This window comes from Lissotriton helveticus, chromosome 12 (assembly GCF_964261635.1).
Source record: "Lissotriton helveticus chromosome 12, aLisHel1.1, whole genome shotgun sequence".
NCBI classification, from domain to species: domain Eukaryota; kingdom Metazoa; phylum Chordata; class Amphibia; order Caudata; family Salamandridae; genus Lissotriton; species Lissotriton helveticus.
Genome location: NC_136073.1, coordinates 257,163,726 through 257,179,106, shown reverse-complemented (window position 1 = coordinate 257,179,106; position 15,381 = coordinate 257,163,726). Strand labels below are relative to the sequence as shown.

The window sequence follows — 15,381 nt, the reverse complement described above, 5'->3', positions numbered from 1 at the left end:
CACGGGGGTTACACTCCTGCCTGAGGCCAGACGCTGTCTCCTCAATGTCTGGGAACCAAATGATTATAATACGGCACAGATCTGTTGGGCAACCCTCGGTTACATGATCGCGAAAAGGGACATTGCGCAATTATGGGGTTCCCCCAGACTGCCCACAATATCGGCTTGGAAGGAGAATATGGACTGGTGTATGTTCAGAGAAAAGACGGTGTACTTGTCACGGGGTAGACCTAAGAAATGGAACAGAATTTGGTCTCAATGGAATGCATATCATGGGAATGTATGTACTCCCCCCCAAGACTCTACCCTTAACATCCCCTTGTCTCCCTAAATGGCATTCCTGGTTCGCGCAATTTCACTGATTATATCGCATGGTTTCTTTGCAGCCCCCCCTTCTCCCCTGAAATCGTTGTTTGAAATACTGTATACATATGTAATGGAATTAATCCTCATTTCCCCATGGTTCCCGCAAATGACTTTCTGCCTTGTGAAGTGTATTTTGTTTTGATTTCAATAAAAAAAAATTAAAAAAAATATTTAAAAAAACATCATTCCGTGGATTGCTTTAATTGAGAGGATGTTAAGAACCTCAGTTAGGTGATTTTTGTTTGCTACAAGCTGACATCCGGCAATAAAACCATTGTGATGTGTATGAATCAATTGAAAAGCTATCTTATTAAATCTGTTTGCCAGTAATTTCCATATTCAGCATTGCTATGGGGCAATAAGAGTTTAGAACTTCTGAATTTTCACTTTTTTTAAGTAATCTAATCAAGTTACCAGAATTTTAAGAGGGAGGGATTGGGCATTTCACCTAAAATAAAATTAGCTAATCGCAACAAAAATATATTTAGTACATTCAAATATTTCTTCTAAAATGTATATGGGAAACCATCTGGGCCGCATACCTTACAGCTCAGTAAAATATTAATGACCTCCTCCAGCTCTTTCAACGTTGAAAGGCTTAATTGTACTGCACCTATCTTCCTCGGGGAGGGTAGACATTGGCATTTACCTAAGGAATTCATTCAGCGCATTCCTATCTACAGTCTAGGTACCGTTATAAATGTTTATTATGTTCTAAAAATATCTCAATGATTTGTTCAGTCTCTTTACAGCAAATCCCATTCTGCTACACCCTAAAAGTGCTTTTGGATAGCCTGCCAGGCCATTGATCGTCCTGCATAATTACTTTCTTAATATATCCTTTGCATATAGGTAGAATTATTTACATAGCCCTCTGCATAGTTCTGTGCACTTAATGTACATTTAGTTTTTTCAAGCGCATTTCTTACTCCCTTCAGTATGGGGTAGCAGTAACTTCTCATATTCACTTCTGAACACTTTTCGAGCTCCAGCTTATGCTCTTCAGCTATTTTATTCACTGCAATGTCTTTAGCTATCACCTGTGCCCACAGAGATACTTTCATGCATCCCAAACTATATTTTGCGCAGACGTCTCTTGATTTATCATCAGAAATTCTCTTATTTTCTGCCTGAACATTTCTGACCAATCATTATCCTCGAAATATATTTTATTAAAAATCCATCTTCTGGGTTTAGCACTTCCTGTACCGCCCATAATGCTTAAATCAAGAATTATCCAAGAACCAGTTAGGCAGTGTTATTAAAAATTAAAAACCTAGACTACTTGACTAAAAATGGAGAAAAAAAAAGAAATCAATCCGTGTCGAGATTCTAAATTTTTCAGAAAAGCTGGTGTACTCTGGGAAAGCATTTCTCCATGGATCGATTAGTAACAAGTCCCCCTGTCTTGGGCTTGTGTTGGTTATTCCATGTTGTAGAGCCCATATCTAAATTTTGGGGGGAAAAAGGAAAATCACCCCCTATTATAATTCTCCCCAAGACCACCAACAAAGAATGGAATAAATTTAATATAAGGCCCTGGATGATCCTCCACTGCAGCGTAAAAGCTAGCCAGTGCGGAATGCACAGAGGGAATACTGCAGTTGACGCAGCACCAATGGCCTTCTGTGTCACTATCCTAGAAATGAATTTCAGCATCAACGTTTTAAAGCTATAAAGAAAGCAACACCCCTATGTGTCACTTGTAATACAAAAAATTCTCTATACCCTGCCCATTTCTTAAACATCGAAAAGTTGGACAGATTAGTTGAAACTATATGAATCTCTTGTAACAGCGAGACTGACAGACTGCGACCTATAATCCAAGCCCTTTATGGCATGAAGTTTCTTCCTGTTATTCACCCAATTCACATTATATAAGATAATTCTCAAAGTATCTTTCAATTGCACGCTCCTCTTCTATTCATACATATTTCAGACAGTGTCCCAAGGCTTTATCTTGGCCCCCTGTAACCATGGTAAACTAAAACGGATTAGATTCATCAGCCCTCATGTGCCAAATTTGCTTAGAAAACATAACAAAACTAACTTCAAACCTAAAAGTGCATACTGCAGGTATATATATATATATATATATATATATATATATATTCCCGCTCCATGTACACCTGCCGACCGCACTCGTAAAATGGCGACCATTTGCTTTCGATTGTTTGCATTCAAGTCCGTTTTTTCTGTCCATATGTCATGTGACTTTTATTTTATTTTAAATGGTAGTTGTTTGTGGCAACTGATCTAATACTGCAGAAGGCCGAGTGCCGAAAGCGCGTTCTTGAAATAAACTGTGTGCATATACCCTTGGGGTGCTGCTATCTCTTTTTCCGCGCGACAGCGGTTTGAGAATTGTTCGAGCATATATATATATATATATATATATATATATATATATACATACACACACACACACACACACACACACACACACACACACACACACGCACACACCGTTCCTATATAACCTGAGAAAAATACTCAACTGCCTTACTCCTCTAAACCTCCTTGTATATTCTCTCCACTGTTCCTAATTCTCCCCCTACATGCTGTCAGGTGCCCCACCCCCTCTCTCCTTGCAACCCCCTCCAAATTTCCTGAAGCAATTTGGCATTATGACTGGCCAAACATTTCACACTCCTCCACTCGAGCTTCCCCCTTTCTTATCCCTTCAAACCTTTCAGCTTAATGTTAAACTATATAAGATTTGTCTTCTGTTTTTCAATAACACAGCGACCTCTTTGACAGAGTTGTTGAACATTTGAAATGCTCCCTCATGCTGTACTATAAATCTGGAAAGTTAGATTATCTAGGGCTGTGGCTTGAAATTGAGAGAGCATGTTCTTGAACTCTTTGCATCTTTAAGCAATTTCTACTGTCAAGTCCGTAAAAACACGTACAGGAAAATTATTTTGGGTTGTAAAAGACTTCTCCTTAATAGCCCTCGCAATAATCATTATTTTACCCTATAATCTGAAGAATTCACCAGCATATTCCTAGGACATTTGGCATGGGTAGAGATCTGTGCTGGAACTAGGTAAGTGCACATTACCGTTAAATCCTGCACATACACTGGCCCTACATATGATCTTATTAATCTTTCCACAAGGGAAATAGCCCTCAAACTGTCATCCTGATGTTCTGGAGTTACTGCCACGCATACATTAGAGCACCTTGCATGATTCTCCATGTGTCCTTGTTTATCCTTGACCCATAATACTTCTTCCTCAAGTTAATCGTTTGATTCAACTAAGAAATGCAACTTATCCTCGCATTCAGAGAGCCACTGCTCAATTTCTTCAACTCTAGAGGATAATTGTGTCTACTGCTCGCTCACACTGTCCATGCTTTCTTTCATTTTGTCCGCCATCGCTTTCTAAGTGGGTTTTATCATTTTAACCTCCCTCAGTACTTGCTCCAACGTGGCTACTAGGCGGCTCAAAGTCCTGTGCAGTACGGTCTATTGTCGTTCTTGTAGCACTGGTTTCTTATAGTCAAGGTTCTAGGTTATTCAATTTAGAGGTGGACCTTTCTGTCTGAACATTTTTACCATGACTGCTGCTGTTTCCTGCATTTACCACATTTTTGTTAGCCTGGAATAACAGGTAGCCATCACTCATCCTACTACTTTTTCCTGATTCAATAAGAGCCTGTCCTCCACCTGGGCACTGGAGTTGACCAGCTGACTTTTTCCTACTGAGTTTACCAACTTAGGTTTGCTCCAGCAGCTCTTGTTGTTGCATTGAAAATATCTTGCCCTGCCTCTGAGGATGTTAAAGGTCCAGTCATTATGTTGACTGAACTTACAGCACTAGCCTGTGCGGAATTAGTCATCAATGAGATAGGGGCAATGACAAGTTTTTCTAGTGAAGCCCCCGAGTGTTTGGTGTGATGCAGTGATTTTTCCGACTTTACAGGCATTGTTAGCAAAGGGCTCCTTTGTCACTGGAGCCATTAGACTAGAGATCTCATAAGGTTACCCTACCCAGACCCCCTACTTCTCATGCAGTAGAGCTCTATGCACACTTGCACTGCGAACATCATCTAGCCTGGGGTACGGCAGACACTACTTCTCTGGTTTGGGTTTGGTTTGGGGTGGTGTGAGGGGGGGGGGAACGGTCCCATACTGATGCCACTGGTTTATGTTATGGCTGTTGAGCCCCTGCTTCAAGCCACCTTTGGTCCTCGGAGCGTGGTAGCACTGCAAACGCCTATCAAAAGGCACCATCTGTCTCACTCCATTGGCTTCAATTGCAGGCTTTTCCACTTGCGAACGGTTCATGCTAGGCTGTACTGCTATCACTGCCATAACTTAACACATCATAAACTTATCGTACGGGACATTGAGCGCGCAGGAGCGAGATTCGCCAATGTTACGTCCACTCCTCAACATTCTACCACTTCCCAATCCTGTGCCCAGAGTTTTAGGATTTTCAAAGTTTGCTCTGACTCTCAGCGCATAGCCCTGAGATGCAGGCAACGAGTTTCAGCCTTTTGTAAGTCATGCAGAGCCACATAGTCGCCATCAAGACACGCTGAAGAGAAGTGGAGGGGCGAGTCAGAGGAAGACAGAAGTCATAGGATGTGTATGGGCGGATACATGGTCCCCCTGCCCCATATGAAATCTGATTCTAGACAATAGGGACTTGTGACTGTATAGATTGAGTGCAATGTGTTAATCTTACTAATCTCAGCTTTGGGGATTTATCTCAACAAAGCAGTGGCCACAGCTTTATCACTACTAGATAGGATTTTAGGTTTATGAAGATCTTTTTTGTTTTCGGATTACAATTTAGTATATAAAAGCCTATCAATCTGGATAAGGACTGGTTTCAGCTGGGCAAATTTGTAAGATAAGGCCCAACATTTATAAATAGCGTGTCTGACTTGAAGAGGTCTTTAGTCTTATTGTGATAAAGAACCCTCCTTGAATCAACTGTGTGTAAAGACATTTTGCTCAAATGGAAGGATTCTAAAAGAATGTTAGAAGAGGAAGACTGATTAACAGAACATCAGAGGCTACCATGTGGAAAAAACTGTCCTCATTACCACCTTGTCCTTATAGTACACTGTCTGTAGGTTATGTGGTAACATAAAGCTTGGATTTCACTTACCTTGCATGCATATGTGAAGCAGCCTTCCACAAAGAAAGGGGCAAGGTTTGAAAGGGGGGGCTCACCCATTTTTAAAGTACACCATTGAGTTTCGATGGAAAAGGTGGTCTCCTGACTGGTGGGAATTTTTTTTAATGCCCTACAGGAAGTCACCCAGATCAGGGACCCTCAGGATAGAAAATTCAGGGACAGTAGCCTGGTGAGCACGATCTGGTTCTTGAACTCATGGAGGAGATCCAGATTGTACAGACGTGCCATATGTTGTTGGTCCAAAGGATGAAGGTTGGTGAACCACCACTGACATGGCCATTCCGGTCTATGAGGATCATCCTCTATCTGGAGTTGGTCAGTTTGATGATTATTTAAGGGTTCGGGGTAATGGTGGGAAAATATACAGAAAAGTCTCTGACCAGCCTATCAAAAGGACACAATCCTTTGTTCCTGGTTGGTAGTACATGGTGTCTGGGTATTTGTTTTCTGGATTTACAAACAGATTTGGGTGTGGATATCCACAAAGTTCAAAGATTAGTGCAGCACTTCACTGTTTACGGTCAACTTGTGCTTCTCTTGGATAACCCTGCTGAATGAATCTGTCTCTTAAACCAAATGTAGGGTGGGCTGTCATGATTTGCAGGTTCTTGGCTATGAACCCTTTCCAAATCGTCGATATTTCAAAAGATACCAGCTTGCATTTGTCTCCCCCCTACTTGGTAAGGTAATGCAATGTTGTATTGTCTGTTCAACAAGCAAGGAACTGGTCTTTGTAGCTTAAACCACAGAGCTGAGTGCCAGGTGGGCTGAGCTCAAATACAGTAGGATGATATAATACAGACTCCTTGTGTCCATTTACCTCATATGTAATCCACATGAGCTACCCAATGTAACAGAAAGACAGCTGTTACAAAGAATTGAGACAGAAAGTCCTGATGAAAAGTAATTCCTTGGAGAATAATTTATGTCTTGCACCATCATTTTAGAGATAGTTTTGCAGTGTGTGTTGAGGGGGGGGCTAGAATTAGGTTGCAATCTTAACAGTCAGAGACTTGACACTACTGATCCTAAAGAAACTGCTGAAGAAATATCATGTGGATACAACCATGAGGTATGAGGAAATTGCAGCATTCCATAGACAACAGATTTGGTTAGCTGATATTTGGGCCTATCTTCAAATATTTTGACAGTTCAGAAAGCTAGTCTCTCCTCTGAAGGACATACGTTTGCCACCTGCTTATCTAGCACCATTCACAAGTAGTGAATGGACATAACTGGCATTGAAAAAGACTGGGTAGTTGAATCGTAGGGCCAGCCTGTCTAGAATGTTCCTAAAATGTGACTGATGATGTTGAAACAATTGAAGAGTTTGTCCCTCAGTGGGTAGTACTGCCAATCAAAGCTTGCAGTGTTTCTTTTACTACTTTTTCTTTTCCAGACCTTCCTCCTACATGGTAGCCATCTCAGTATTTATTTGATGTGTCTTCTCATCAGTGCACACAACAAAGTGTGGTACTAGAAAAGTTGCACAGTGTCTGTGACAGGAGGGTAAACCACTGCAGCATTATGCAATGACAGTCTGGAGTGAAATCAGTGATGCTGGGAAGGAAAGCCAAAATTTCATATGGACGTAACATCATTTATTGTACTAGCGGAGAAGAGGGTGTCGGAGATGTGCACAGAGTTATTCTGGTTGCTGTTGAGAAGATTAGACAGTTGCACGTGGCACTGGAACAAAAGGTATGCAGGCTCATGGTGACAGTGTCTGAACGATGATCTAGGAGATAATGGAATATTCACTGGTGATACACCACAAAAGAAGAGTATGCACAGGAAACCTCAGAATCCATAATCACAGGAATATTTCTCCATTTAAGCTTTCTAACCCATTCTGCAGACAGGTACAGACAGCTCGACATTGTAGGAAGTGTTGAATGTTTCGAGGTCAATCTCTACTTCAATGTCGATAGTCTTGGCGTTTCCACCATCAGTCCAGCTCTCAAAAACAAAGAGGTCGCAACTGTCCCTAGCTTTGACTAGTAAGAATGAAATGTTACATGCCTGGACAACTCTCTGGAGACCTGTACAAAAGAGGAGCAAGCTCTGGTAAAAGCATCCAGCACTCCATGTCCCTCAGAACTACAGGACTTAAACTCATGCCGCTTGTCTGTCTCCGAGAAGTCAGGGAGGTGACTGTCCTCTAGGGTCCTCCTTGACAGTGGGGAAACTTCTCTGGAAGAAGCAAATCAGAGAGAAAGACTATTTAGAAGACATGAGAATTAGTCTACATCTTCCTTTGACCAAGAAGCAGTGCATTTACAAAGAGATCACACTCCTTTGTGATGAAAAAATCTTTTCTGGGACAAAAGATAAAAATACTCCTGATGTCCAAAGACGTTGAGCGAAGTTTAGCAAATGTTTGGAAAGTTTTTTCTTTCTTTAAATAAAGCTAAACGGGCAGAGTTCAGTTCTCCAGAAAGCTTATGCAGCTGCCAGAAAAAAAAAACAGAACTGTCACTGTCAGGGAATGATGGGGGTATTAGTAAGAGGTGCTTCCTCAAAGCAGCAATGTCAGTTTCCTAGACTCTTCAAGCTGCAGTCTATTTAGCTACATTGCCCACTATTTCCCATCCTTTACTGTACAATTGGTTTGTTAAAGAGTAGTTTTTCGTTAATGGTTTTTCAAACTCGTAGTAGGCTCCCTTTTAAAAAAAATAAAAGGAAAACCAAGTGAAAATTGTCCACATGTCCTTATATAGGCAGATAAAGTTGTTTTAATTTTAAAAATATGCACAGGCAACGCCAGCAGGTCAAGCTTATTTTTCAACGTCTTTAAAGCCATGATGTACAGCAGCAGGCTGCTGTGCAGCATGCCTGAAAGTTTAACAAAAAATAAAAAAGCACTATGATGCAGCTGTGGAAAAATACACGATCTAACAACGTGTGTTGGTGGCCCCCACCAGCTCTAATTAAGTAATGTATACGTATATGTATGACAATATAATAAGGTTTCACATGTTATTGTGACTTTTTTTTACATTCAAGAGTGAAATAGAACTATTGATATGTGCTTCTTTTGTTTCTCTACAATCTAACAAAATTCTTAAGAGAGCTACTACAACACGTGTTTCAGCCTTCTGAGAAATATGAGAGAGATCTTCTCCAGCTGACTTTAAGGCTGCTGTGAGCTAGGAAAACAACGTTCTTGCTTTGCAATTAACAACTCAAATTTCTTTTAATATAATTGCCCATTCACTTCTTATTTAGTGCCTTGCAAATGGAAGATCAACTGGGTCAGTGCTAAATAGGCCTTTTCCATATGCAACTGGCCCTTTTGGAATGTTCCACAAGCTTTATCCAGGACTGTGCCATTAATTATCCGAGGTCTGCAATATACATCTTTCAAGTCACAAATACATGGTGCGAACATTTTTATGTACACTTAAACGACTCATTCATTCTTTGTCTAAATGGAGCTGTTGAAACCTGCTAAATCCTTGGAATATCTTCTGGTGGCTGTCAGAAAGCTTTATGAAGCGCAACCTGATCAAATCAAAGATCCCCAATTCCTCACAAACAACCTTTTATGGGATGCTGATGTTGCCCTCTTTTATGGGCTTCTGACTGGCCCATTCCAATGTGCTATGGTAGCCACAGCTTTTTAGTGGATTTAAACTTTTGAAAAGTCCTCAGATTAACGCACTGATCAGATGAAGAAAGATTAAGAGCCTACACCCTTCCCTCTCTCTCTCCACACCAAAGAAGCTAAGGTCTTTATTATCAACTTGACAACAGGAATATCTTTAACAACGAAGGGCCAACATTTGCAATCAAACATAAGGTTAGCCTGCCAATAGCAGGTCAGACATAAGATCTGCAAGCATTATTTTTAACCTAATGAACGTGTTTATGGTTGGTGCCATCTTCACTGGATTCCCTCTAGAAGGGTACTTCCTTAAAGTAATTCTGCATTCTGCAGCATGCGTTCTACAAAGCAGGAACTATTTTAATGGCTTTTTTCAACATATGATACTATAATGATGCAGGGATGTGCACCGTAGGTTGTATTGTTAGTTGCTTGCTTTTTCCGTGCTCCTAGGTATCACCCACTACTCTCGAGTGATTAAAGAATAATCCTGGTCTGCAGAGCTTTCGTTTTTAGCTCTGTCTCCTCGGGCATCAGGTTGTGCTGCTTGACCTGCTGTGATTGTTTACAAATTATGTTGCAAAAATAAATCTTTTCACTTGATTGATATTTGAATAGTAAAGTTTTATTCAATGGTTTCAATAGTTCCGTGTTTGGCTTAGATGTTGCTTTCACACCTCTTTATTTATCCATTTTTTTGATCCTCATTTTAACAATTTAAATCATCAACTGATTATCTTTATTCCCAATGCATTTCGGCGCTCAGCGCCTTTGTCAAGGGATTAATCGTGTTGGCGTTTTCGGGCCGTTTCTACACTCTATGCATGCTGGAGTACTCAGTTGATGATTTAAATTGTTAAAATGAGAATCAAAAAAATGGATAAATAAAGAGATATGAAAGCAACATCTAAGCCAAACACGGAACTATTGAAACCATTGAATAAAACTTTACTATTCAAGTATCAATCAAGTGAAAAGATTTATTTTTGCAACATAATTTGTAAACAATCACAGCAGGTCAAGCAGCACAACCTGATGCCCTAGGCGACAGAGCTAAAAACGAAAGCTCTGCAGACCAGGTTTTTTCAACATATGCCACAATGCACTAAGACCTGCTTCCAGGACCAGATGTATATACCATGTCACCATAAAATGCAAAAGGCTAAGAAGCCTATTCTTTTGGAAGCAAGTGATACACCTTTGTAGATCAATTCTACATACCTATCAAGGAACATAAGAGCTGGACTTTGCAAATGAGAAAATAGAAAGAGAGCCATGTAGCTGTTGAAAATCGCCAAATCCAAGCACAGATGGGTAAAGAGCCTTTCATAACATACCTGAGCTGCTTGTACTGACCTGAGATGCTTTCTTGGAAAAGGACTTTCGCTCCCTTCAAAAAGTTTTTGCCAATTAGGAAAACCTCTTCCCCTCCCTTCACCGAGCAGTTATGGAGGCTCTTCTTCAGGATTTCTGGCAATCCGGCAGGCTGAGCTATGAGGATGGGAAAACTACAATTCAGACACACAAAAGGCAATTTATAAAGCAGCGTTGTCATGTATGAGCCCGCATACCAAATAATTCTGCTGTAACGGCAGTACTTCAGGGAGGGCATCATACACAGAATGGCATGCTTGAAATGACTTACGAAACACCTCTTATTAATATTGAAATACACAAAATCATCAAGCAAATTGCACAGATAAATATGAGCAACTGGACATTTACTGGATAACAATGGCAGCCAACGCTGCCATCTTGGTTACTTTTTGAATACAAATGCCTCCCTAGAGAAAAGGAGAGCATGATCAAGTAAAGTGTTATACAAAAATTAAAGATAGAGAACCATATCTGATTGACCCACGTTGACTCAATAGGAAACATGCTGCAAATATTTATGAATTTCTTAACTGGCTTCCGTGTAAGAAAATAATCAGCAAGAAGATAAAATTATAAAGCCTACAAATATGCAATTAAATATCATGGTACAATGGCACAAGGGGAATAAAATAATCAGAAATGAAACATTTCTTAGCAAAGAACGGTAGTTTTGGTAAGGATAGGAATGGAGCTGAGAGCACTAAAAAATAGTTTCAATTTCAGCAGCCTGGAAAGAGGAGTGACCCAGTTGATAAAATATTTTGATGACTTTCTTTGCATATTTATAATAAATTCTGAGTAAGTGTGAACGTTTCAACTAGTTTACAGTGAAACATGCTTACCAGTAAATTGGCATACGCTGGTGAGGTTTATGGTTTAAATCATTTCCTTCCAACTTAACACAGATAGCTCCCTTAACAGATGCCACAGTAAGAACAAGATGAACTCTCCTTTTACCTGTAAGCTAAATATTCTAAAGATATTAATCTAGATCCAAATGTGTGCTATAATTCTAATCCGTCATTATTCTACTCCGAATTCCCTCACGGATTCCAAAAGGGAAAGTAGAGGAAGCAAACAGATACACGAAAATTGGGTAAATCTCTTTCCACTAATAATTATAGCATGAAGGGACATTTGCATTAAATGGATATCCAATGTTTTACCTACTTGCACGGAATGGGTTAATTCAGCAAAAAACAAACAATTCTGTTGCCACAATCTTCTCAGAACCTCTACCAGAATATTGTCGGAACCTCTGCCCCCTCCTGTGACAGATTTGCTCTACTATTTCTAGACCTGCAGTTAGGATAGGGTCTGGGCATCATGTCACCAGTGCTGAACATAACACAGACTGCTAACCTCATTATACATTTTAGAAACCAAATACGTTATTGTTTTCATATAATACATTAATATTAATATATATATATGCTATTCCATCCCCCGATCCTCAGTGGGTCCAGGGTGACTTTGGCCTCTAACATGATGTACTTTCAGGGGGATCAATCAAGGACATTTGATGATAGGCCAATGCATGTTACATCTGCAGGCATTAACAGAAGTGGGTTTTATGCAGGTCGAATAATTTTCGTTTTTTACTCATCATATGTAACAAATTACAATACGCGGGAGGGTACGTTCTGAGAGCCACCGGGTAGATTAAAACCACAGAGGCGGGAGGGTACGTTCTGAGAGCCACCGGGTAGATTAAAACCACAGAGGGCTTTGACCTTGTTCATTTAGCCTCCTTCAAACATTTATTGGAGGGTTTGCTTGAGCTGCCGCTTAACTTCTCTTGTCATGATGTTGGTCTTTAGTCCTTGGACTACTTACTTTTGTTTACCAAACCTTGCGGACTTCTTTTCCCCATTCCTACTTCGGGCACTATCCTATCGAGGGAGAGAGAAGGGGTTCCCACATTTTGACCCTCTTTACTGAACCATTTTAGCAATCCTTCCTGCCAATATACGTCGCAGAATTAACCCATTCCCTGCAAGTAGGTAAAGATTTGGATATACATTTAATGTAAACGTCCCTAAGTGCTATAATTATTAGTTTTTGTGAGGTTTTCAAAATTATCGATTTAGCCCCCCCCCCTTCTAAAATCCCAACAATAATCAATGTCAGGATTACTTCTTTTTCTCTTTTAATTGTTCCCGTTAATATCTTATTCACTTCATGCCAGAAGAGTTGGATTGCTGGACACTGCCAGGCCGATATAATTTTGTATGATCTGGAGCATCTTAATTTGTTCCCCAGCTTGGAAATCCCGATGAGTGCCCTGCGCTCAAACTCTTCAAATCGGGCACTATGAATAAAGCCATGTCCCCAGCCAAAGCAGAGCCTCAAGTGTGTGTTTCTTTAAAAATCCCTTTTTGCGAAAAACCGGGGTTGACCCTGTGTCCCTCAGAACCTGGGTAATTGATAATTAAATATAAATTGGTTCTGTCGGGTAGCAAAACAACTAATTTGCAAATGCTGTCTACATGCAATACAGAAACCTCCCTCTGACAAGAATTCACAACAGGTTCTTACAATCAATGAAAATAAAGCCTGTATCGAGCTGGATTTATCTTTATGTTTTTCAAAATTCATTCAAAACAACTCATAAATGACTGTCAATATCTTAATAAAAGTGCAAGTGCAAAGAGTGACAATAGTGAATAGTGATCACGTGACATACAATATGTACAATAATACATTTCAATATGAACGATCTATACTAGTATATACAAATTTGACTTTCATAAAGGCCATCAGCTAATATAAATTTACAGAATCCTAATTTATTTCTTGTCAATTTGTCGGGATTCTGGAATATTAGGGCCAATCGGGAAATGTCGACGTTTCGACCCTTAGGGCGCCAAGGTGATTGAGGTCGCGGCGGGTCTTTCTCAGGACAGGTGTACAGGGCACGACAGTCCTGGTGTTCAAGTGCGAATAAGTCACCTGGACCGGGTTGGCGTAAAATCCTTAAATCAATAACTGTGGGACAGGATTTCACTACGATTCACGGCTACTCTTCCATCTGCTGCAGTCAGCTTAAAAATCCCATCCTATCCAATGGAGAGTCGAATGCTAGCTAAGATGGGCAACCCTTGTTACCACCGGGAGTCAAGTCAAGTCAAGTCAGAATTTATATAGCACACTACATACCCAGAGGGTCTCAAGGCGCTTGAGGAAGGGGGGGGAGTTTATTTATCGAATATCCATGTTTTAAGCTGTTTTCTGAAGGCTAGGTGGTTTTGAGTAAGGCGGAGGTGGATGGGAAGGGAATTCCAGGTTTTGGCCGCTAAGTAGGAGAAGGATCTTCCCCCCATGGTGGCTTTGTGGATGCGCGGCACAGCGGCGAGGGCTTGGTTAGATGAACGCAGCTGGCGGGTGGGGGTGTAAAAGGAAAGGCGCGTGTTGAGACAATCAGGACCAAGTTCGTAAAGGGCTTTGTGTGCGTGGGTGAGGAGACGGAACGTTATCCTCTTGTTGACGGGAAGCCAGTGAAGGTCTTTCAGGTGAACGGAAATGTGGTCTGTGCGGGGGATGTCTAGTATGAGTCTGGCTGAAGCATTTTGGATGCGTTGGAGTTTTTTCTGCAGTTTAGCGGTGGTACCGGCGTAAAGAGTGTTTCCGTAGTCCAGACGGCTTGTAACCAGAGCATGGGTGACCGTTTTTCTTGTTTCGGTGGGGATCCAGCGAAATGTTTTTTTGAGCATGCGTAGGATGTTGAAGCATGATGATGAGACGGCGTTGACTTGTCTGGTCATCGAGAGTGAGGAGTCCAGGATTATGCCTAGGTTCCGTGCGTGGTCCGTCGGTATGGGGGCTTTTCCTAGGGCCGTTGGCCACCAAGAGTCGTCCCAGGCGGAAGGGGATGAACCTAAGATGAGGACTTCCGTTTTGTCCGAGTTCAGTTTTAAACGGCTGTTCTTCATCCATTCGGCTACTTCTTTCATCCCTTCGTGTAGGTTTGTTTTGGCGGAGATTGGGTCTTTGGTGAGTGAGAGGATCATCTGAGTGTCATCAGCATAGGAGATGATGTTGAGGTTGTGTTGACGTGCGATGGTTGCGAGGGGGCTCATGTAGACGTTGAAGAGGGTGGGGCTGAGTGATGATCCTTGCGGGACGCCGCAGATGACCTCAGAGGCCTCTGACTTAAAAGGGGGGAGGCGGACTCTCTGAGTTCTTCCAGCGAGGAACGAGCTGATCCATTCCAAAGCTTTTCCTTGAATTCCGATGTTTTTGAGGCGTTGTATCAGGGTGCTATGGCAGACTGTGTCGAAGGCTGCAGAAAGGTCAAGGAGGATGAGGGCGACTGTATCTCCGTTGTCCAGTAGTGTTCGAATGTCGTCTGTTGCTGCGATGAGGGCGGTTTCGGTGCTGTGTTTGGCTCGAAAGCCGGACTGTGAGGAGTCGAGTGATTTGTTGGTTTCGAGGAAGGCGGCGAGCTGATTGTTGACGGCTTTCTCAATGACTTTGGCAGGGAATGGGAGGAGCGAGATGGGGCGGTAGTTCTTAAGTTCAGTGGGGTCTGCTGTGGGTTTCTTCAAGAGGGCGCTGAGTTTGGCATGCTTCCAGCTTTCTGGGAACGTGGCGGAGTTGAGGGAGCAGTTGATGACGTCTCGGAGATGGGGTGCTATAATGGAGTTTGCTTTGTTGAAGATGTGATGGGGGCATGGGTCTGTAGGGGATCCTGAGTGGATGGAGTTCATCAGACGAATGGTGTCTTCTGTGGTGATTGGGTTCCAGTCGAGAAGGTTATTCGGGGGAGGTACAGGTTCGGAGGTAGGTGAGGTGGACTGGTTTACGGGTTGGTTGTCAAAGCTGTTATGAATGTCGGCGATTTTGTCATGGAAGAAAGAGGCGAGGGAGTCGCAG

General features: G+C 41.6%; 1 protein-coding gene across 7 annotated transcripts in view; it reads right to left on the bottom strand.

Moving 5' to 3' along the window:
- NFAT5 (nuclear factor of activated T cells 5) overlaps positions 1-15,381 on the bottom strand; it is a 787,967-nt gene that overhangs the window by 300,947 nt on the left and 471,639 nt on the right. For all 7 annotated transcript variants that reach the window (XM_078670043.1, XM_078670045.1, XM_078670041.1 and 4 more), the window contains one exon: positions 10,486-10,620. In XM_078670043.1, the coding sequence (XP_078526169.1) occupies positions 10,486-10,620 (135 nt within the window). The remainder of the gene's footprint in view (positions 1-10,485; positions 10,621-15,381) is intronic.